At 52.9% G+C, this 23,402-nt stretch overlaps 1 protein-coding gene across 4 annotated transcripts in view; it reads left to right on the plus strand.

Moving 5' to 3' along the window:
* Window positions 1–23,402, plus strand: part of CHST8 (carbohydrate sulfotransferase 8) — a 152,873-nt gene that overhangs the window by 47,591 nt on the left and 81,880 nt on the right. For 2 of the 4 annotated variants that reach the window (XM_028838814.2, XM_077982065.1), the window contains one exon: window positions 19,249–19,464. In XM_028838814.2, coding sequence (XP_028694647.2) covers window positions 19,335–19,464 — 130 coding nt within the window. In that variant the 5' untranslated portion in view covers window positions 19,249–19,334. Of the gene's footprint in view, window positions 1–14,547; window positions 15,269–19,248; window positions 19,465–23,402 lie in introns of those variants that run through there. The other 2 variants (XM_077982064.1, XM_028838815.2) reach the window with 2 other exon arrangements.

Raw genomic sequence — 23,402 nt, forward strand, 5'->3', positions numbered from 1 at the left:
ATTAAATTGCACACTGGGTTCTTCTGATCTGAACTGAAATTGTCAAAGATGTTGGGTGAGTCTATGGGCTGAAGGTTACCATATTTTTAATCATCTGAGAAAAGACCAACTGCACCAAACTTTCAAAATTGATCATTCTGAATAGTGCTTGGCATACTCAGCAGACATGATTGAAATAGTTTTGCAGACACAGAGCGTAAACGTAAAATACCGACCCGATCGCCTGTCCTGACACACACTAGCAGTGGTAGCCCAGGGCCAGCGCTGGCTGCAGAGGCACGGTGCCAAGATCGGCCGCTCGTTTCCCTTTCTTGATGAAGTGCTTACAGGCCAGTTTCTGGAAGCCCTTTCCAGGAGCATCACATTTTTCTGTGGGCCTGCCTGCAGCCTGAGCTCCCGAGATATTTCCTAAAGACCTCCATTAGAAGCTTCCACTGCTTCCCTTACTTGCAGGCGTTCAGTCTTTGCCAACATTAGGTTGATGGAATTGTCTGAGAGAGCATGTCGGGGGGCTCTGTTCATCTCCCCAAAGTAGTCACTGACATGAGTGACACTCTTGTATGCCAGGCACTGCTCCCTTATTGCCCATTTTGTCTTCATGATAACCTTGCAAGGTAGCCACAAGAGATTATTACTCCCATTTTGCAGATGAGGAAACTGAGGCATGAAGAGGTTAAGTAGCTTATGTAGCTGGTAAGTGGCGGAACCAGAGTCTGAACCCAGGCATCCTGGCAGCTCCAGCCTCCTTCTCCCAGTCATCACTATGTGTTCCGTTGTTCTGTTTCCATTTCACTCACATATAATGAGCAGCTAAGTTTCCTGAGTCTCTGGATAGCAGTGGGGGCCCAGCTTGCCGAAAAGAGTGAATTACAATTTTTACAAGATCCAGAATATCCACATCAGAAAAGCTCATGGCCGGCAAGTGTGATATCAACACACGTTGATATCACAGCATCAAAGTAAAAGCTATGTAATTTTCAATATCCAAATAAAGACTTCTCTTCAAAGCACCAATTTTCACATGAGAATAGTGGACAGATTTCCACATCCTGGCCCAAGATTTCTCACCAATCCTGTTGCCGTTGTCTCTTCCCAGGTCACCCTGTTTCTGCCTGGCCTCTTCCTCAAGGCCAAGAGGGGTCCTGCCGAAGTCCAGGTCAGAGAGTGTCCTTCCTCTGCTCCTGTCTCATTCAGAGTCAAAGCCAAAATCATTGGCGTGGCCCACATCACTGCCCCCAATTGCTTCTCTGACCGTATCTTTTCTCATGCTTCTTTATGTTTCTCCAGACACGCTGGATATCAAGAATGCTGTCACCCCAGGGCCCTTGCACAGCCGATTCCCTCTATAACCCTTGGTTCACATGTTATCTTCTCAGGCAGGACTCCTCCCACATACTCGCCTTTGGCCTCAAGCCCTCCCAGTCCTTCTCCCCCTACTCTGTTTTTCTTCTGTCCTTAGTATTTCTCACCCTCTAAGGTTATATATAATCTGTCTCTCTCCTGGTTGGAGTGGAATTCTATGAGGGCAGGATCTTTGTTTTGTTCATGAATGGATCGCAGTTGCCTAGAATAGTGCCAGGCATGTAGTAGGTGCTCATTAAATATTCACCACATGTGTGGTTTACCGCCAGAGGGGAGGAGGGGTGCAAAGGGAACCCCAAGTATTAGTAATTATTTTATTCTTTAAGCTTGGGTGATGAATGTGCTGGTTCTTCTTTATATTATTTACCTATATGTATGTGTGTGTATGTATATATATGTATGTGCATATATATATACATATGTATATTCTGTATATCTGAAATGTTTCATATTAAATTTTAAAAAATCAAACAGGGTCAAAAAGTAAAAGTGATGTATGCTTTATGTAAGTGGTGGAATCCTCTTCTCCATTGAAAGTATTTCTTTGTGTGTGTGTGTGTGTGTTTGGTGGGATAAAGAGTCTCACTCTGTTGCCCAGGCTGGAGTACAGTAGTGTAATCTCAGCTCACAGCAACCTCTGCCTCCTGGGTTCAAGCAATCCTCCTGCCTCAGCCTCCCCAGAAGCTAGGATTACAGGCGCACACCACCACACCCAGCTGATTTTTGTATGTTTTTGTAGAGATGGGGTTTCACCGTGTTGGCCAGGCTGGTCTCAAACTCCTGACCTCAAAGTGATCCAACTGCCTCGGCCTCCCATAGTGCTGGAATTACAGACGTGAGCCCCTGTGCCTGGCCTCCCATCAAAAGTATTTTTTCATCTTTGTGTACCATCTCATGTCAGCGACAGAAAGTGCAAGTTCTTTGGCAGATGTGTTTGCAATGGGGAAGATGTGGAGAAACAGGAAGAGAAGCTGGGCAGGGGCTCTGATCGGCCGGGCGGTCGGGGCCCACATGACCGGAGGAGCTGACTGTCAAAGCAAGAGTGTTGAGGAATGATGAGAAACGAGGTGGAGAGTCAGCCAGGATGAGATAGCCCTGGGCCAGCTTCTGAGAGCAGGATGCTTGGTGTGGATGTCTGACCACCCTTGGCAGGGGAGCCTGCATCTCTGTTTGACAGAGGAGAGAAAGAAAGAGAAATAGCATTTTCTGAGCCACCAAGAAGGAAGAGGCCTGAATGGGGAAGGGCTGAGTTTAGGGACCTGGATGAAGACATCACGTGGGGTGATGCTGTGACTCAGGATGGACCCAGGCAGGAGGCACCCAGCTCCACCACTCCCTGTGACCCCATGAGATCCCCCAAATCCTCAGAAGGAGAGCCACTTCCTGGGTTGGCAGTCACCTCCGGTTTATGTATGTAACCAGAAGGAGTAGGAGTCCAGGCCGTGTGGAAGCTCTGGCCCAGCCCAGGGCCATGTGGTCCATGGGCGAGGTGAACTGGCCAATGTCCGGGTGTCGTGGCTGGGAGGACACAGCTGTTCCTTGCGTCCGCCGAGCAGCTTCCCAGACATCGATCAGTGCCTCTGGTGAGCATGACTCCTCCTGAGGAGTCCCATTGATCAGGCCAGATGGAAAACTAGTAGCTGTGATTGGGACGAGTGAATATTCATTTGGAAATGTCAATGAGTAACTGGAGATGATGCCTGCAGTGACTTGTCTGGCAGGATCGATTCCAGACATGAGGTGAACCAGACGTTGGCAGGGACTGAAGGCGGGAGCCAGGGACCCTGGGTGGGGCAGGGGGAGTGGTGGAGGCCAGAGAATGTGTAGGACAGTGAGGTCAGACACATTTCCCTGCCTCCCCACCCCCAGTTCTGTGGCTCTCCTGTCTGTCTGGAGCTTTTGTCTTCAAGTGTGGCACTCCCTGCATAGTGGCCACCAGGCCTGAGGACATCTGTGTGTGTGGAAGGGGTTGAAATAGGTCTGCTGAACCTGCCTTCTTCCTGGGCATGCTGGGAGAAGGGGCTGCAAAAATGTCAAGCCGGAGGGGTCTCTGGACTCTAGCTGAGACCCTTCTCCCACTTTTTTTTTTTTTTTGGTTTTGAGACAGTCTCCCTCTGCCGCCCAGACTAAAGTGCAGCGGCATGATCTTGTCTCACTGCCACCTCCACCTCCTGGGTTCCAGCGATTCTCCTGCCTCAGCCTCCTGGGTAACTGGGAATACAGGCTCGCGCCACCACATCTGGCTAATTTTTGTACTTTTTTTTTTTTTTTTGAGACGGAGTCTCGCTCTGTCGCCCAGGCTGGAGTGCAGTGGCCGGATCTCGGCTCACTGCAAGCTCTGCCTCCTGGGTTTACACCATTCTCCTGCCTCAGCCTCCCGAGTAGCTGGGACTACAGGCGCCCGCCACCTCGCCCGGCTAGTTTTTTGTATTTTTTGGTAGAGACAGGGTTTCTCCATGTTAGCCAGGATGGTCTCGATCTCCTGACCTCTTGATCTGCCCATCTCGGCCTCCTAAAGTGCTGGGATTACAGGCTTGAGCCACCGTGCCCGGCCTAATTTTTGTATTTTTAGTAGATGTGGGTTTCCCCATGTTGGCCAGGCTGGTCTTGGACTCCTGACCTCACGTGATCTGCCGGTCTCGGCCTCCCGAAGTGTTTAGATTACAGGCATGAGCCACCGCACCCAGCCTCTTCTCCCCACTTCTGTCAGTAGATCCCAGCTGTGCACAAGTCAGGGTTGGGGCCAGGGGAGGCTAGGAGATTTTGGTTAGGGTCTCCTTGCACTAGGATGGAGGGATGGAGGGATTCAGCCACTTCACCCCAGGAGCTCTGGCCCTGGCTGGAGGCCTCCTGGACAGAGGTGGGAAGACATCGCTGCTGGCCTGGGAGGCCAGGAGCCCTGTCAGCTTATTGCCAGGCGCACTGTCACCTAGGTGTGGCCTGCTACTTCCCCCAGCCCCAATTAACCATCTGCAGGAGCTGCCGTCGGCATGGGGGAGGGGCTGGGTCCCGCTCTTCTGTGCAGACTGCTCAGCTAATGAGGGGGTCTGTGAAATTTTTAATTACGGCTCCCATGCCTGGCTTAATTATTTGCATATGGCTTTTACAAGTGGGAAGAGGACGATTGCATGCCGCGCAGCGCTTCTCCTCAGCCCCACGTTTGACTTTAATTAAAGGCAGAACCTGAGGTCTTTCCGTCACTAATGATCGTGGAAAATTAGCTTCCAATTCCCAGGGGTCTCCAGAGTGATGCACCCTGAGGCAGAGAGCGGGTGGAGAGGGGATGGAGTAGGGAGAGGAGTGGGAGGCACAGATGGCAGATGGTCCTGCTGGGCTGCCACTCTGGAGTACCCCCAACCCCAGGCCACCCTCCCACTGCCTTCCCTCCAGGCTGCCTGGACAAGGGAGCCCCACTTCCCTCTTCCAGGAAGCAGACCTGACCTTGGGCAGCAACTAGGAGGAAGCCCTGCAGAGCGAGACCCAGACAGAGCGAGGCCCAGTGAAGGTTGCCAGGGTCATTCTCCCGCTGGCCAGGAGCTGGGTGTGTTCTGGCTGTGGCTGGACTGCTCCGGGCTGGTGGCCACAGGCAGAGGAGTGGGAGTTTCTGAAATGAGTACACGTGTGTGCACACATGTCTACAGCATGTGCACACCCAGACACACAGATACACAGGATGGAGCCATAGAGACACACCTGCATGCTCACACATGTGTGTGTACATATGTCCACTCAGGAGCAAAGGAGTGAATATGTAGTGGGCCCTGTGGCCATCCCTGTGTCCCCATCCCTCTTGTCTCCTACTCACAGAGCTGGGAGGGGCTGACCCCAGAGCAGTTTCATCCCACTGTTTCCAGTAGCCAGGCCTGCACCACCCCCAGCACAGAGCATCCCCTCAGCCCCAGGCACTCTGGGTCAGGAGATTCTATTGGCTCAGGATCCAGGGACTTGTTCCCTGGTTACAGATGGGACTCCCTCCCTTCTACTGGACATAATGAGGATGCCTGTAGCTTGGACTATGGCTGTAGCCATTGAACCATGAAGGGAGCTCTCTGAGGATAAAACCCACCCCAAGGACAGAGCAGCAGAGCCACTAGCAGAGCCTTGGTCCCCAGTGACACTGTGGAGCCTCGATTCTCCTGATGAGCTGGTTTTTCTGTGTCTCGCCTCCAAAAACATCCTGGTCTAGGCAGGGTCTGTGTCCAGTGCGTGGTCTCACCCTGCACACGGTTGATGGCAACCACGGAACCACGCAAGAGCTGGTTTCCTGGCAACACCCCAGCCTCCTTCCTGCCCCACTGGGGAGGCTGCCCTGTAGGTCAGGGCTGAGCCTTCCTGGCACGGGGACTGAAGTCATCAGCCGGGGCCGCCATAACAAAGGCCACAGACTGGGTGGCTTGAACAGCCATGTTTAAGGGCCATCTGGTCACAGAGCTGTAGGAACCAGCTTCTGACCAGCGAGGCTGCAGCAGCCTCTCTTCCCAGAGGATTTTTCTCCCTCAGCTGATTTTGCACAAAAGTCCTTGAACTGGGAAGCATTGTTCTTATTCAGGGATCACATGCCTTTCCCCAGTCCAGGTTCCTGGGTTGGGGGAACTCCAGAGTGGCAGTCCAGCAGGATCATCTGCCTTTCCCCAATCCAGGCTCCTATTGGAGCCTCATGTCCATGCTGGATTTGGCCTGAGGTCCACCCATTGCCCCCTCTTTCATCGTAGGAGGCTGAAGCAGGAGGATCACTTGAGTCCGCTTTCATCATGGAGGGGGCAATGGGTGGTAGACCTCAGGCCAAAACCAGCATAGACATAGGCTCAAGTAAGTTTTTAAAAATGTGCATTGCTTGCCAATTTCAGAATCAGGAAATTTCAAGTTAAAAATCCAGGTTTCCAAATTGGAAGGTCTAAAGGTCTGCATTGCTACAAGGGTCATCAGATGTGTCACTTAAAAAATAATTTTGGGTCCAGTGTGGTGGCTTATGCCTGTAATCCCAGCACTTTGTGAAGCTGAGGCAGGCAGATCATTTGAGGTCAGGAGTTTGAGACCAGCCTGGCCAATACAGCAAAACCCCGTCTCTACTAAAAATACAAAAATTAGCCGGGTGTGATGGTGCACGCCTGTAGTCCCAGCTACTCAGGAGGCTGAGGCAGGAGAATCGCTTGAACCCGGGAGGCAGAGGTTGCAGTGAGCCAAGGTTATGCCACTGCATTCCAGCCTGGGCAACAGAGAGAGACTCTATCTCAATATAATAATAATAAGAGACTCCATCTCAATATAGTAGTAATAATAATAATAATAATAATAATAATTTTTGCCCTAGTGTGATGGCTTATGCCTGTCATTCCAGCACTTTAGGATGCTGAGGTGGAAGGATTGCATAAGGCCAGGAGTTTAAGACCAGCCTGAGCAACATAGTGAGACCCCATCTCTATAAAAAATTTTTGAAAATTAGCTGGAGGTTATAGCATGTACCTGTGGTCCCAGCTACACAGGAGACTGAGGCAGGAGGACCACTTGAGCCCAGGAGTTTGAGGCTGCAGTGAGCCATGATCACACTACTGCACTCCAACCCGGGTGACAGAGCGAGACCCAGACTCTTAAAAAAGAAAAAAAAAAATCCAGGTTTTTTTCTTCCCCAAATGGGAAGATCTGAAGGTCTCAATCTGCTACCAAGGGTCATTGGATGTATCATTTGAAACGTAATTTTTATTATGAAAGTGTCATGTATACGAAATGAGCTGCTTCAAACAACTGTTCACTAAAGACCAATGACTGACATTTTGAGTCCCACTATAAAAATGCCTGTCTTCATTCCTCTTTAGAGCAATCACATAAGAAGTCAGGGCTCAAGCAACCCCTTGTGTGATCAGCCTGCAGGGGGGCACCGGGGCATGAGTGTGGGGTCTGTGTGGATGCTCTTTTGCTTTGAGATGGTCCCAGTTAGCCGAGTGCTGCCCACATCCCTGCCCCACCTGCCCCCGCCTGGGACAGATGCCACAGAGCCCCATGTACAGGGATCATAATGGTTTACAGCTCTTCTGCCTGTGTCCTTGAGGCTGAGTGATGAGGGCATGTGAAACCCAGGATGGTAGAAAAGAGGCTGCAGGCTTAGGGAGAGAAACCAGAGAAACCAGACTCCCTTGGATGTTGTTCAAGATAAGGGAATAATTCAGCAGAGCCATGTGGAAAGATGGTGAGACCTGCCGTGGAGGAGCAGGCACCCTGCAGAGAGGACTGGGATCCAGCAGCCTATTCCACCTGACCCAAGCCTCTTCCTCCACCCCAGGGCAGCATCCCACCCCTGCAGGCATCTTCTCAGTTCCATGGTACCAGTCCACCAGGGACCTACTTAGTGGCTAGGAAAACAGAAGCTCAGATATATAACATGAGGATGACCAAAATCTCCCAGTGACAGCATTGAATGCTGAGTGCTGTCTCCCTGTGCTACCCTCTCACAGTCCCCTCTGTTGGAGAAAAGCCATTAGTCTCTGGGAACACACAGGAGGGTGCCTCACTTGGCCCGGGGACCATCAAGGAATGGTGAGAGATGAGACTGGGCACGGGAGGTTGGCAGAGGCAGGATATTCACAGATCTGGTGTACCATGCTGAGATATTTTAACTTGGGTCACTGGGCACCTGGGGGGCTCGGGAGTGACCACAGATGTGTTGCAAGGCAGGTGTTGAGATGGGGAGCTGTCCAGGCCACAGGTCCTGAATCAGAGCCGCACTGAGGGACTGGGAAAGAAAGACAGGACACATGTTCAGAAGGCCAGATCTGCACTTGAGTGTCAGGAGAGAGGGAGGAAATGTTAGGCTGGACCCACATTTCTGGCTTTGCAACACCCTGTGGGGAAAAAGAAGGGCACCAAGGGGTCACTAGGATGGAGGAGACTTGGAACACAGGATATTAGCTGGAAGGAGACCTTAGGCAGAGACTAATGGAAAAGGCAGGTTCCTGTCCCATGCACAGTCACTCATTAGTGCTTCCAGGTCATTTGAAGCACTGGTCCCTTCCTAGGGACCTGAAGGAGACCTGTTTTTCCACAGAGCATCCAGGATAGGGCCAAGAGACTTTTGTTCTGCCATATTCTTAGTCTTGAGCCTTCACATTGGAAGAGACCAGCCTGTTTTGAGATGAGCTCCAGGGAAAATCATGCTGGACTGGTAGAGGTCAAGACTGTGGGGGCTCACCTGTAAACCCAGTGCTTTGGAAGGCCAAGGTAGGAGGATTACTGGAGGCCAGGAGTTTGAGACCAGCCTGGGCAACATAGTGAGACCCCACTTCTACAACAAATTAAACATTTAACCAGGCACTGTTAAATTGAGTAGTCCAAGCTACTCAAGAGGCTGAAGCGGGAGGATTGCTTGAGCCCAGAAGTTCGAGGCTGCAGTGAACCATGATTGCATCTCTGCACTCCATCCTGGGTGATAGAGTGAGACGCTGTCTCTAAAAAAATAAAAATAAAAAAAGATCTTGGAGGTTACCCTTTGGAAGCCAGCTTGCTTCCAAAAGGTATGGCCATGCATGTGTGCTGAGTGGACCCACAGAGCACAACCACCAGACTCTGTGTGACCCCAGCCCAGAGGACCCAGCTGACTCCAGTGCAGGAGCTTCCTTTCACCTTCGTCATCCTCTTACTAGCTTCTCTTCGTTCACCACACATTGCCCAAGCACCTGCTCTGTGCCAGGCACTGTTGGCAGCTGGAAACGTAAAGACAAGTCCTCTGGGGCCTCCTTGTGCCAGCCACAGGGAGAGAGATTCCCTGGAAGGCAGCCAAGCCTTCTTGCCATTCTGTCCTCCTCGGAAGTCTACGGACTGCCTTGTGTCTCTGCACCCTGCCAGGGGCCAGGGCATTCTGGGTTTGCTCACAGACTCCTCTCTGTCCATATTATACCCCAACTTTTGATTTTGAGAAGTAAATATGCAATTTTTTTCCTCCCTGTAATTTTCCCTGCTGTGGCTGCGGATGTCAGAGCCGCTGGAAAATGTGAATAGCTCAGTGCTTTCTAGAAGTAAAAGGAGGCTGGCCACCCCGCATCCTACATCCCCGGGTGCTCTTGGCAGGATCCGGCAACTCAGCTGGGGAGAGATGCTCTCCAGGCTGTACTGTCGAGGGAAGTTTTAACCCAAATAATTCATGTTCCCACCTTCTTCCATTAGCAATGAGATAATTGCCAAGAAGTAAGTGTGTATCCATGAGAGTGTGCACACGCATGCGTGTCTGTTGCAGGGACGTTAGCAGAGGAGGCGAGGTGAGTGTATTTGCTTACGCAGCCAAACTTTCTGCGTGTTCCTCTGGAGACATTCAGACCTTCGTGTCTCAGTAACTGAAGGTCAGGACAGTATGATCTAAGCTTTTGTTTTGGAAAAGCGTGGCTGGGGTGGAGAGAGAGAGGATTTGAGTCCAATCTGGGGTGGCGCTTATTTCCTGTGTGTAACCTTGGCCATATTTAGTCTCTCTGGGTCTTCATTTCATCATCTGCAAAACAGAGTGGTGGCCTCGGAGATCTGCTGCCCAGATCTTCCTTCCAAGAAGGATTTGCTGACCACCTGGGGATTGTGTGGTCAGCAGCCAGCCTCCAGTCCTCAGCTCCACGAGGGGCTGCTTCATCTGCAGCAAACTGCCTCATCTGATATCACACCCTTCTCTGGGCAGCCGACATCCAGCTACTGAGTAAGGGGGAGGTGTAAAGGTCCAGCCCTATCTTCCTTCTGCAGGACACTCCGACAGGCTGAATCCACTCCAGAGCCCACCGTCAAGGCCTACATCCCTATTCCACTTCTTCCCACTCCAGCTTCCTCCCTTTTTCCTTTGCAGGTATTGATCCTTAATAAACATCTTACACCCCAAATTCCATCTCAGTATCTCCTTACAGAGAACCAGACCTGTGACAAATAAGGATAATGATTTTTACTTAAAAAGGTTATTGTGTGAAAGCTAAATGGGATGTTTATGTAGTATCCAGCATCGTGCCTGGAACATTAACAAATCATGATAAATATCTGTTCCTTTTTCTTTTCTTCCCCTAAAAACAGTGACTCAAAATCCCATTCTGGGCCTTGAGCAGGTGTTCCTAACCTGTGCTCTGTAATAACTGGTTTGGAAAAAGCCCAGCGAGGCAAGTGGCCCTGAGAATCTGTGCTGCCGCTAAATCTGAGATCCTGGCTGATGGTTTCCGAGCCATTCTTGTCCCTGTGAAGTTCATTATCCATGGATCACGTCAGCCCTTTTCAAGGTTCCTCACTGAAAAGAAATTGAGCATGCAAATACTCTTTTATCATAATCACCACGTATCCACAGGGTAATTCATAAAAGAGCTGGAAATATATTGAAATTCAATATTGTTTTAGTCCAAATCAATATTAATAATTGTTTGCATTTTTAAAGTGCAATTTGCAATTGAAAAGTGCACAAAGATCAACCAGTAGTTGCTAACACATCAAATTTTCCTATTAAAGGCATAGTCCCTTAACTTTAAAATGTTTCTTATACAACAGGGGCTGGAGCTGATCCATGGAAATGACTATCTGTTATTTACGTGCACAACATTAGAATTTGCTTCCATTCTGCATGAGCTGAAAGGCCAGTCACTTTTATTTTTAAGTTTTTGATTTCTTTAATTAAATTTTTAATTTTGAAATAATTATATATTCCTACACAGTTGTAAGAAATAATGCAGAGAAATCCCATGTGTCCTTTACACCCTTCCCCCGACTGTAACATCTTGCAAAACCGTAGAACGGTATTAAAACCAGGATATTGACATTGATACGGTTGAGATAGAGAACATTTCCTTCCCTACAAGGATCCTTGTGTTGCTTTCTTCAGATCTTTAAAAATTAAAGATTTTTGAAGGAAAAAGGACCCTGTTAGATTTCTGCCTTGAAACGATAGCTATCACTAAATGAGGCACTCTCCCAGCTGGGCTCAGTGGAGTTCACGCAGAGGAACGGTCCCCTAGGTAAGGAGTAGCCCAGGTGGAACTCACCTCAGCCAGGGAGACCTCACGGGAGCACAGCTTTGCACATCAGAAAGAGCCTGAGAACAGTTTTCAGTTTGACACTTGCAGTGTGGCCTTTGATCTCTCAAACAAGGACAGGGTTGTCAAGAAGGGAAACAGCTTGGCTGGGCTCATGTGGGCCATAGGAGCCCAGTTATCCCTGAAACAGGCCTTCCCAGAGTGTAGAGCTCTGGGCACAGCCCTGGCAGCCTCCCTGAGGCCATGCCATGGGACGGACCCAGATCCCTGGTGAGGGACAGGTGGCAGGTGTGGGTGAGGGGTGCCCTTGACTAAAACTCACCTGGCATGCTTGAAAGTAACCGTATGTAAATGAAATTCACAAGGTGCCTCCCTGTTTCAAGATATTTGTCTCACACCAGAGCTGCAGGGAACTTGGGAACTCATCTACAGCAGATATTTTGGATGAGGACTGATTCTGAGATAGGGAAACTCAAGTCCTGAAGATCAGACTTGAGTGGAGGGGAAGTCAGGCCAGAGAACCTGGAGCGCCCCGCTCTGAGCCTGATGGCCACCCTGTAACATCCACATGCCTTGTTCAAGCTGCTTCCACTGAGGGTTTTGGGTTTTTGTTTTGTTTTGTTTGTTTGTTTTTGAGACGGAGTTTCGCTCTTGTTACCCAGGCTGGAGTGCAATGTCGCGACCTCGCCTCACTGCAACCTCTGCCTCCCATTCTTCTGCCTCAGCCTCCCAAGTAGCTGGGATTACAGATGGCTGCCACCATGCCTGGCTAATGTTTGTAGTTTTAGTAGAGATGGGTTTCATCATGTTTGCCAGGCTGGTCTCGAACTCCTGACCTCAGGTGATCTACCCGCCTTGGCCTCCCAAAGTGCTGGGATTACAGGCTGAGCCACCGTGCCTGGTTTTTTTTTTTTTGTTTTTTTTTTTTGTTTTTTTGTTTTTTGTGAGACAGAGTCTCACTCTGTTGCCCTGACTGGAGTGCAGTGGCGCAATCTCGGCTCACTGCAACCTCTGCCTCCCAGGTTCAAGCAATTCTCCTGCCTCAGCCTCCCAAGTAGCTGGGATAACAGGTATGCACTACCACACCCAGCTAATTTTTGTAATTTTAGTAGAAATGGGGTTTCATCATGTTGGCCAGACTAGTCTCAAGCTCCTGACCTCTAGTGATCCACCCACTTCATAGTCATATTTAAGTGTACAGTTCAGTGGCATTAAATACATTCACATTGTTGGGCAGCCATCACCACCATCCATCTCCAGAACCTTTTCATCATCCTAAACAGAGACTCTGTACCCATTAAACAACACCCTGTTCCTCCTTCCAGTCCCTGGTAACCTGCATTGTACTTTCTGTCTCTATGAATTGGACTACTCCTGGCACTCCACACAAGTGGAATTATACAGTATTTGTCCTTTTGTGTCTGGCTTGTTTCACTTAACATGACGTCTTCAGGGGTCTCCCATGTCATAGCGTGTGTTGCTATCCTTGACTTTTTGATCGACACATGCAAGCTGTAGTTTTTTGGGGGGTTTCCTAGCATCACAGTATATTTTAAAGGTTTGGGGATGCATTAGTCCACTTTTGTATTGCTATAAAGAAATACCCGAGGTTGAGTAATTTATAAGGAAAAGAAGTTTAATTCGCTCGCGGTTCTGCAGGCTGTACAAGAAGCATGGTGTTGGCATCTGCTCAGCTTCTGGGGAGGGCTTCAGGAAACCCACAATCATGGGAGAAGGCAAAGTGGGAGGAGGCAGGTCACATGGCAAGAGAAACGGCAAGAGAGAGATGAAGGGGGAGGTCCTAGATTCTTTTAAATGGTCAGATTTCACATGAACTGAGTGAGAACCAACTCATCACCAAGGGGATGGCACCATGCCATTCATGAGGGATCCGCCCCATGATTCAGTCTCCTCCCACCAGGCCCCACCTCCAACACTGGGGAATCACGTTTCACCATGAGATTTGGAGGGGACAATCAGTCAATTTCGTGGCATCTCAGTGGTGTGTGTCTTTTGTGTAAACATTGCACCTGTTAATATACATATATATGTAGAGAGAGAATCAACATTTGTCTCTAAAAATATATTCATCTTCAAGCTCTGTGATCTGAAATCTGTCTTACCGACATGAGGAGGCAAAAGTGAGGTCCTGGTGGCGAGCGTGCCTTGGGTATTTCAAGTTTTAAGGCTCCATCAGGCTCCCTGGGGACCTTTTCTTCCTTGCCTCTTCCTTGCCTCCTGTCATAGGATGGGCTACTCTTTGGACCTGATTCCAACGCAGCTCTGATGAAAACAAACCCTCAGCTCCCTGAAACATAAATGACCTTTTTAAAATTCCAGGTTCATGGAGTGCCTCTCTCCAGATGGCCCCAAACACTTCCATCTATTAACTCGTGCTCATTCAACATGCAGCAGAGGCTATTGATCACCTTCCCTGTGCCGGGGACTGTGCTAGGTGCTGGGAATACAAAGACCGGGAGAGGCCTCCATGCGGTTCCCGATCCCGAGGTGCCGAGTCAGAGGCAGGCGGCAAATGCTCTTCCCATAGTGGGAGAAGGGCTGTCACCGTGATGGTGCTCTCAGGGGACCAAAGTTCACACATTCAGGGAATTCTGGGCATTATGTCAGCATTCCGGACTCTGCAGGATGAGGGGACTCAGTTTCTCTACATGCAGAATGACTGTCCCTTGCCCTGCCCCAGTGGCGTAAAATGTACTCAATATGTAAGAAGCCCTGGGCAGAGATAGTGTCCACGGTGCAGTCAGTTGACGTGGCCTGTCAGTCTTTGGCCACGCTCTCAGGCTCCCCTCGCTGTGGCTGTGTGTTTGCAGGCGCCCCTCAGACTCCACCTGGCCATGTGTCGGCGATGGTGGGAGGCTGGGCTGTGGTGCTCCTAGTAGGGCTGTGGCGGCAAGCTTTAGGACCTCATGAGCCTGATTCACCGGGTAACCTCCACCCCAGAAAGCCCTTTCTCCCCGCTGCAGAGCATGGGGCTGGGGGGGAGTGGAGAGAAGCCTGCCTTGTAGCAGGGGAGCGGACAGCAGGTAAATTGCATTCCCCGGGAGTAGCGTGCAGCCCGGCGGGGGCCTGGGTGTGCCAAGGCCAGGCTCTGGGGATTTCAGGACCCAGGCCAGCGCTCCCCAGCAGCACGGCAGGAGCCAGCCTGAGAGTCTGCAGCCCCGCCTTGGAGTCTGAGCACTCGCGCCCATCCGTCATCCTTGCAGAGCATCGCAACTTTATGCCTACGCATAAAAACTGGAGGGACTCGTCCCAGAGTTTGCTGCTGCCGCCGCCGCTGCCATTAAAGCGGTTTTAATTAGCTGCAGGATTTTTAATGAGCTCAAATCAAGAAGAGCCCCATCTCAGAAGTAAGCGAGAGCCGCGCACAGGGAAGAACTAGTCTGACAAAACAGAAGGAGGTGGTGCTCTCGGGGGACCGGGCTGTGGGCTCCGACCGATCGATCGGCGAGGAGCAGATGAGTTCCTGAGGCCAGGAGGCTGAGAAGGGAAGCCGGGGCTCAGGGACCAGCGACCGGTGCAGAGTCCCCGCTGCTGCCACCGCGGCAGAAGGCACGGTGCCGGATTCAAGGTGACGGCAGTGCCTGGCTCCATTCTCCTCAAGTTGCCATAGCAGCCTCTCTCCCAACAAGCAGCTTCTCCGGGAGCCCTCAGCCGGGAGGGACGTCATTGTTCTCTCCTGCCCGTGTGGTGCAAGGAGACCCACCAGACAGAGAACTTTCCGGAGCCCAGGGTCCACTGCCCACGTGGGTGCACCCATGCTGTCTGGAGCCAGGCACGGGGACAGGTCCCCACGGCCACAGGGGATCCTCTGGGCGGCTAGGGGGAGCGTCCAGGCCCAGAAGCAGCCGCAGCCAAGCGTGTCCTTGGAGCCGTCCATGCGTCTGTCCGCCTGCTGCCGGTCGCCACTGGAGGTGCGTGTGTTTTGGCTGAATTCCCAAGTCCTTGCTTGTGCCCTGAAGTGAATTTCTTCAAAGAGACACATTTTTAAATCAAATAAATAAGGAAATGGGAGGAATCCTTTGCCCTGCCCTGTGTCCCAGGAGGTGTTTATGAGATTAATTGGATCTTTTTTTTTTTTTTCTTGAAGTAAAAATTGGTGACGCCATTCAGGCCTCAGGGAGAAAATCCACCAGGAGGACTGGGAATTGTGAGGCTGGGCAGGAGCTGCTGGAAACTCTCTGGGGCTGTTTATTTTTCTTGCCTGAGCCCTCCCTCTTCTGTGCCCCTGGCAGGCTGGATTTTCTTATTGTCTGATGGTCTTGGGATGGGTATAGGGAGGTGAAGGCAGGTTTTGCCCTTGTCATCAGAGCTGAGAGTGATGTAGTCTGTGGTGAGGATGGGACAGTCCCAGGTGGAGGCTGAGGCCTGTGACTGGGTTTTTGCCCCAACCTCCCAGCCTTCCAGGCCCCAGTCTGTGACAGATGGTGGTGTCCACTCCCCAGGCAGCAGCTGGACTCCCAGGAGAGGCAGACAGACAGCTGTTAGACCAGCAGCTCTTGTTGCCTTGAAAACAACTTGCGACTTTGAAGCCTGGGGTCCTCGAGGAACAATAGAGGATTCCACACCCCCTGGAATGCCCAGGGGTCTGTCAGTGACCACCCTTCCTTCCCACACCTTAGGGGAAAGGAGGGTTCTATAGAGTCCAGTTGGCTTCCTTGTGGGGCACTGAAGGCCCAGCTGTACTGCTGGCCAGTTACCCAGGAGGGGAGGCACGCTGACCTTTTGATTCCTGTTTGCACGGAGCAGGGAGTTAGCTGGTCAGCTGGTCCCCAGTGAGAACAAACACAGAGCCGAGGGTCCCAGAGGGAAAAGCTGGGGTCTGGGGCTTAGGGGTTGGACCCTGAAGCCACAGGCGGCTCCAATGCCAGCTTCCCTGGTGTAAAGAAGATGTTCGTGTTCTCTCTGGGAGGCCAGCAAAGGCAGGGTCTTTGAAAGGGGGAACTCGAACGGATGAAGCTCTACCACCATGGAGGTGTGGTCCTGAGTCTGTGTCCTCTTCCCTTTCCTGGATTTGGGGGCACGGATGTGGTCCTTGCTCTGGCTCCCAGGCACATGGGTGGCTGGAACCAGGCATCATGGGATGGGTTTGGTTTGGGCAGGTTCAGAAACAAGTGAGGACAGGTCTCGGCTGCAGGACCCATTTAATCCTTGACAGTGGATGTCTGTACTGGCTTGAATGGAGACAGACTGGGGGAGAAGAGAGCACCGGCCAACTCTCTTGTAACCATTCTGCAGCGCCAGCTACTGAACAAATGAGATGATGATCACACATGCTCCTGAGTCCCCTTTGTTCATCAGGTAGAGCCTGATATTGACCCCTTATTAGCTGTTTTACCAGGTAGTGCTGGGCGCTAGCCATGAACTTGTTCTCCTTCCTCCCTCCCTCCTCCCAAAATGTCTTGATGTTGGAGGCTACCCTAGGTCAAACTGGCTTCCTGGTGTCTGACTCAGGAGGCTGCTGGAAGTGCGCCCGAAGTGTGGTCAGCTTACTCAGGGGCTCGTGACGGTTGCTTTCCAGCTGGGGCCTTGCTGGGGACCATCGATGGTGTGTGTGCAGGCGCTGGCCGGCATGCACCCGGGCATGTGTGCATATGCGTGTTAGCGAACCCACATCTGCTTAGGTCCGTGGGTGCGGTGCACATGTGAACGCTGTCCCCATGACCCTGCAACAGCGGCTGCTCCCGAGAGACCCTGCATGCTCTTCCTGGTCCCCATCTGAGAGCCATGGCTCCGCTGTGTTGGTGTGTGACGTCTTTTCCTTTCTATGACTGCCTGGGGCTCCCCCGAGTGAGGCTGGAGAGAACAGCTCTGCCTCCCTCGTCAGCCGCTCACTCTCTCCTGAGGCTTTGGGGTTGGGCCCTGTGGGCCTCGGACTCTGCAGTGCAGCGCTGTCCTCACAGAGGGAAGGGCTTGGGGAATGGTACGGTGTCGCAGCCTGCTGTGGGGCTTGCACTGCTGCATCTGTGTCTTTGCAAGGCAGTGAACCCCAGGTCCTCAGGATGGCCTCATCCAGGGCAGCCATGGAGGGAAAGGCCCCAACCCCACACAAGGGGCTTTGAGTCTGAGCCCTTGGGGACACGTGACTGTCCATTTCTACCCTCTGCAGGCAGGGCAGGGGTGGCCTTGGTGGGTGACAGGAAGTAGCAGTTTGTCTTTGGGGCAGAGGCCATTACAGTGAGGTCGGGGCCGGCCTGATACCCCAGAGCCAGCTCCAGAGACAAAACAGGCCCAGCTCAGTGCTTCTGTAAAAAGCTGGAAGGCCGCAGGAACCACCTGCTCGGCACAGTCCAGAGAGCCCAGCATCAGGTGCCTTCCCGGTGCGGAGAGGCCTGGGGCAGGTTAATTAAAGTTAACTGAGTGAAAAAATAATTACAGAGACTGCAGAGGGGAGAAACCCAAACCTGCAATTTACCCTCCCCAGCCCTTGAGCTTTTCAGAAGAACAATCTGGTCATGGGGAGTCGTGGGCGGGGAGCAGGGAGAGCGCCTCTTCTCGTCCCTCACGCTCCATGGGCTGGACGTGGGGGCTTCTTCCCCCAGCACTTGGGTCCATGTTGGGGAGGAGTCGCCTGGCTGAAGTATTGTCCCTGGGCAGGGAAATGTCCTTGGGCCGAGCAGCACATTTGGCCTGGGGCTTGATCAGCTACCTAGCTGTGGCCTCAGAGACTACTGGGAGCTGCCGACCTGGCCTCACCTCCCTCAGGCACTGACCTGTGCCAGCGTGGGGAAGTTCCCCCCAGGGCTCCTTGGGTGGAAAAAGGGTGGTCCCCCGGGCCTGGCCAGCAGGGCCCGCTGGAAAGTAAGGGGACAGAGTGACCGACCTTCAAAGGAGGGGGGCTCCCTGGGGTGCCTGCCGCCTGTGCCTTCCTCCCCCTGTACTCTGCCCATGCTCTCTCTACCCTCCACTGCGGGAACTTATATTCTTCCTCTGGGCAAATGGCCTTGGGGTGCCCCCATCTCGATTCACAGCCTGGCCCTGTTGGCGGGACTGGCTGCTATGTGGGGGATGGGGAATTTCTCTCCGTGCCCTTTAGGAGGAAGCGGGGTAAGGGGTAGGTCACATGGATATACTCTGGGTCTGCAGTGACCGGAGCAGTTAGTGCCCACCCCCAGGAACACGAGGGGGTGTTCGCACCCAGCCTCTGCACCTCTGAGCTTGGAGTCTGTTGGACACAGGTGTAACTGCCCCACCTCCGCTCCAGGCCAAGGGCCTCGAGCTCAGGGACTCCTGTGGTCTGGCCAGAGCCTCAGCTCCCTCCGGTGTGACTGTCCAGAGGGACTGCCATCCGCCAACCCATCTGTCAGTCCATCAGTGAGGACAGCCCTGGCTGGTGTGGGGGAGTCCGTCTGTGCCTGAATATCCTTTGAGCCTAGCAGGCCCCTTCTCAGAGCTGCCTGCTCTGTGGAGACCTTGTCCCCAGTGCCCTACAGAGAGGAGCAGGGTGGAGGCACATTCAAGATCTTCTCTGCCCACCGGGCCGGGTGCCAGGGACAAGGACCCAGGTTCCCGCCGGTACCTAGGCCCCCACCCTGGGGGCACACATGCTTATTTGGAGGTCTGGACAGTGCAGGGGATGGCTGCTGGCTACTGACTGGGGGCCTGGGGGTTCCCACTTCGGCTCCCCCAGGCAGGGCCAGACGGTGTCTCATTCCATGATTTTTCTGGAGGTGCAGATACAGGAGACCCTGGCGGAAAGCTAGCATTCCAGCCACAGGTGGGAACAGGCTGCCCTCAGCCTCCCGGGCATGAAAGGGTGGAAAGGGCACCCCTGGGTAACTTGTAGAGGGCAGAGGCATCCGGGAATTACACTTGGGTTGCTGCAGTGAGCGGGGCCTCCACCTGCCCGGGTGCCTTGCACCTCGGTGATGACTGTCCCCACTCTGCCCCATAGACCTCGGCCTGATGGATGCCTGGTGTGGACGATGAGGGAAGAACGTGCCTCCCACACCCGAGAGGTGACCCCTGAGCGAGTCCCGGATGACCCCGCGACCTGGAACGATGCGGCTGGCCTGTATGTTCTCATCCATCCTGCTGTTCGGAGCTGCAGGCCTCCTCCTCTTCATCAGCCTGCAGGACCCCACGGAGCTCGCCCCTCAGCAGGCGCCAGGTGAGTCCTTGTGCTGTGTCCTGCCATCACCACCCCCAGCTTTCCAGCCTGAAGCTCAGGCCTCCGCGGCTGCCCTGGTGTGCTGGTCTCTGGGGAAAGGAGCAAGTCTGTGCCAAGACCCCCGGGGAGCAGGCAGAGTCCTGGCTTCCCCGGGAAGGCATCAGTCTCAATGTGGGAGTGCTGTGTCTGATGCAAGACCTCCAGCCAGTGCCTAGCAGCAGGGTGGCCTCTCTTGGGGGTCATGGCAAGGCTGCTGTCTGTGGAGCCAGTTGTTGCCTTTGATGCAACTCAGATTTAAACAGGATTGCGCCACCTCTCAGGTCTCTTCCACATTGTCGGGGATATCAGAAAGTGGACAACTTCTCCCTGAACCCTTGCCCCACAGGTGAGACTCGGTCTCCCTGCCCAGCCCTGGAGAATCTAGCCCCTCTGGTCTGGACAAAGGGGGTCAGGGTACCTCCTGGTTTTGTGAGGCCAAGACTCCCTCCGAAGGTCCCCCACTGCCACTTCCATTCCACCGCTGCCTGGTGGCCCGCTGGAGTCACAGAGGGCTGCTGGGGACAGGTGGGATGGCAGGGAGGCCAGAGCAGGAAGGGTGATTCTGGCGTCTCAGGGCAGACAGAGTGTGGAGAGGGGAGTTCAGGCAAGGTCTCTGCTGCTGGGACATGGTCCCCATCCCAGAGATATGGCGGGACAGAAGGTCAGCTGGCAGGGTGCCAAGACCTGGGAGCTCTCTGCTTTGGAGGGAGAGGAGGGGAGGTGTCTCAGCAGAAGCCACACACTCACCGTCCACATGCTGTAGGGCATGGACAGGCTGGTGCACCCCCAGAGACACCACTCCTCCCCAGGGAAACCCACTCACTCTCTCTTGGTTGCTCTGTGCTATGAGCCAGAGACAGGATGAAAGAGAAGGGGGCCGGAGGTGTGGGCAGAGGGGTTCCTGCACAAACCCCTGCCGGAAGCCCAGAACACAGGAAGGGGTCTTACTCTGCAACCCCTCCACCCCCACCCCCATTGTGGATGAGCACCCATGATGTGTGGCCCTTAGTGCAGATTGAGGGCCCGTGGACACCAGGAAGGAAGGTGAAAAGAGCACAGGGAGGCCAGTGCCGGGGCCCTGGGTCTGGCAGCTGCCAGAGGCTTCCCATGGGCAGGTGGATGAGTTGAGAGTCAGAGGGAGGCAGCCAAGGCAGTGGCCTCCAGGAGATGGTGGGCGAGTCATGGGTGCTGACTCATGCCTAGGCCAGACCCCCACAGGTGGTGGCTGTCAGAAGTGGGTCTGGCCACTCCCAGGCTTCTGGAGCAGTAGGTGCACAGCAGAGCCAGCTCTCCTGTGGGAGCTTTGCAGCCTCACATGAGCCCCAGAACAGCTCATGACACTGCGTTGGCAGAACAGGGCCCCTCGGGACAGCGCCATCAGGGAAGACGGCGAGCTGGTACCTATGGTCACGTGTTACCTGCCTAGAAGCAAACTCAGGAAGAAGGGCAAGCAAACACTGCCTGGGTGTGTCCTTGGTGTGTGCGTGGTTGGGGGTGCATGTAGGTAGAGGGTCCAGACAGCCAGTGCTCACATTCTACTGAAGGAGCCTGGGAGAAGAGGCATGAGTGTGCCTGTGATGCCCACCTGGGACTGGGGCCTAGACCCATCGGTGGGACACTCGTGGATCTGACTGTGGTTTGGTGGCTTCAGCTAGTGCCCTGCCCTGCCGCAGCTGCAGCGCTTGCTGTGTGGGTCCCTGTTGCCCTACCCAGCTGCCCGAGTACACACATGTGTGGATTACAGGTGGGCTGGGCACCCATGGGACGGCTGGGATTTCTGGGAAGATCGGAGCCTCAGGCTGGCAGGGGGTGTCAGATGGCACAGAGCCAAGGCCATCATCCCTCTGCAGCTGGCAGACCTGGCAAGGAGCACACGTGGGTCTTCTGATGGTCCATGCAGTCAGACCAGCCTCACCACGTGCCAGGTGATGGGCAGACTTGACGGTCTGGGTAAATCACACCAAACACAGTCATAAAACTTTAAGTAATGCTTACGTTACTTTCCCTGAGCAAAGTGCCTCTGACACAGGCTGTTTGTGTTGATTTGTTACTATTCATTTATTCCTTCCCTGTACTTCTCACGGCAGCCTAATTGTGATTCGGTACCAAGAAAGCAATATCAAAGTAATTTTCCACAACATTAGTTACAATTTTCTTCTGATCTTTCAAGTGAAACAATCCCATCCTGTTGGCTTCTCTGAGCATATAAACCTTGATTACATTTATCTGTTGGAAACCAGTGCTTACAAAATGTATGTGTCCAGTTGCATGGCTAGGTGGCCCCAAGGGCCCCTGACAAGCCTTCTCCCTGTGCATTTCTGTTGGTGGGAGGAACAGATTCTGGGAGCTACCCTGCCATTCCGATCAGGCAAACAGGCAGGTGTTGGGGCGGCGGGTTGGGAGTAGAGATGAGCAGATCTACGGAGGAAATTCCACACCGTGGCATGAACTGTTCTGGGGACGGAGTTCTCTGGGAGCTGCAGTTTGTGGCACTACAAGTGTAGAAAGGGGACAAGGAGTGGCGGGAGTTCTGAGTTGCTTGAGGTCGCTTGGGGCCTGGCCTCATTCGTGTCTCTCCCACGCAGCCACCAGGTGTTAACAGCACCTGAACTTTACATGGATCAGCCAGCCAAGCTCACCTGGCTCAGGCAGTAGATGGAATGGTAGGGGGTTGCCAAACTTTTGTAAATCAAACCACATTTTAAACATTTTTGTTGCTCTAGTCCAAATCAAACCTTTGGAAACAGGAAGAGCTACCCAGTAAGTTACCCACGTTCGAAGATGAAGTTTTGTGTATCAGAGAATTCGCCTCTCCAGTTAGAGTTCTTTTCCAGTCTCCAGGATTGCCAGGCCCTGAGGCCAGAGCTTCTGCTTTCAGGAAATTCACTTTTTGACCCAGTAGACAAGACTCACCTCTTCTCCAAGAGAAAGACTTGGAGACCAGGCCAGAATCAAGAATAACAAACACCAATGGCCAGGTGTGCTGGCGCATGCCTGTAATCTCAGCACTTTGGGAGGCCTTCGGGGGGGAGAATCACTTGAGCCTAGGAGTTCTAGACCAGCCTGGGCAGCATAGCAAGAACCTGTCTCTAGAAAAAAATAAACAAAGTTAGCTGGTTATAGCGGTACACGCCTGTAGTCTCAGCTACTTGGGAAGCTGAAGTGGGAGGATCCTTGGAGCCCAGGAGGTCAAGGCTGCAGTGAGCTGAGATTGTGCCACTGTGCTCCAGCCTGGGCGACAGGGCCAGACTTTGTCTCAAACAACAAAGAACTCCCCGTGTACTGGCTCTGGGGGCTGCAGAAGGCTGACTCCACATTTGGTTGAGCAAACTGAATTTTAAGAGCTGCTTTCTTTGTGAATGTTTTATCATACAGAGTTTGAAACACACGCAGTAGTGGAGTAGGATAGTGCCATGAACATCACGTACCCGGCACCCAGCACCCTCCACCCACACCAGGCTGGCCCCATCCACAGCACCATCCACTTCCCTTCCTCCATGTGATTTTTGAAGTCTATACCAGATAGCCTATCAATTCAGCTGTAAATATTTCTCCTTCTTTCTTTCCTTCCTTCCTTCCTTCCTTCCTTCCTTCCTTCCTTCCTTCCTTCCTTCCTTCCCTCCCTGCCTCCCTCCCTCCCTCCTTTCTTTCTTTCTTTCCCTCCTTCTCTCCCTCCCTCCCCCCCCTCCCTCCCCCGCTTCCTTCCTTGCTTCCTTTCTTTCGAAGAGTTTTGTTCTTGCTTCCCAGGCTGGAGTGCAATGGTGCAATCTCAGCTCACCACAAACTCCGCCTCCTGTTCAAGCGATTCTCCTGCCTCAGCCTCTCGAGTAGCTGGGATTTCAGGCATGTGCCACCATGCCTGGCTAATTTTGTACTTTTAGTAGAGATGGGGTTTCTCC

The sequence above is a fragment of the Macaca mulatta genome, chromosome 19 (assembly GCF_049350105.2).
Source record: "Macaca mulatta isolate MMU2019108-1 chromosome 19, T2T-MMU8v2.0, whole genome shotgun sequence".
NCBI classification, from domain to species: Eukaryota; Metazoa; Chordata; class Mammalia; order Primates; family Cercopithecidae; genus Macaca; species Macaca mulatta.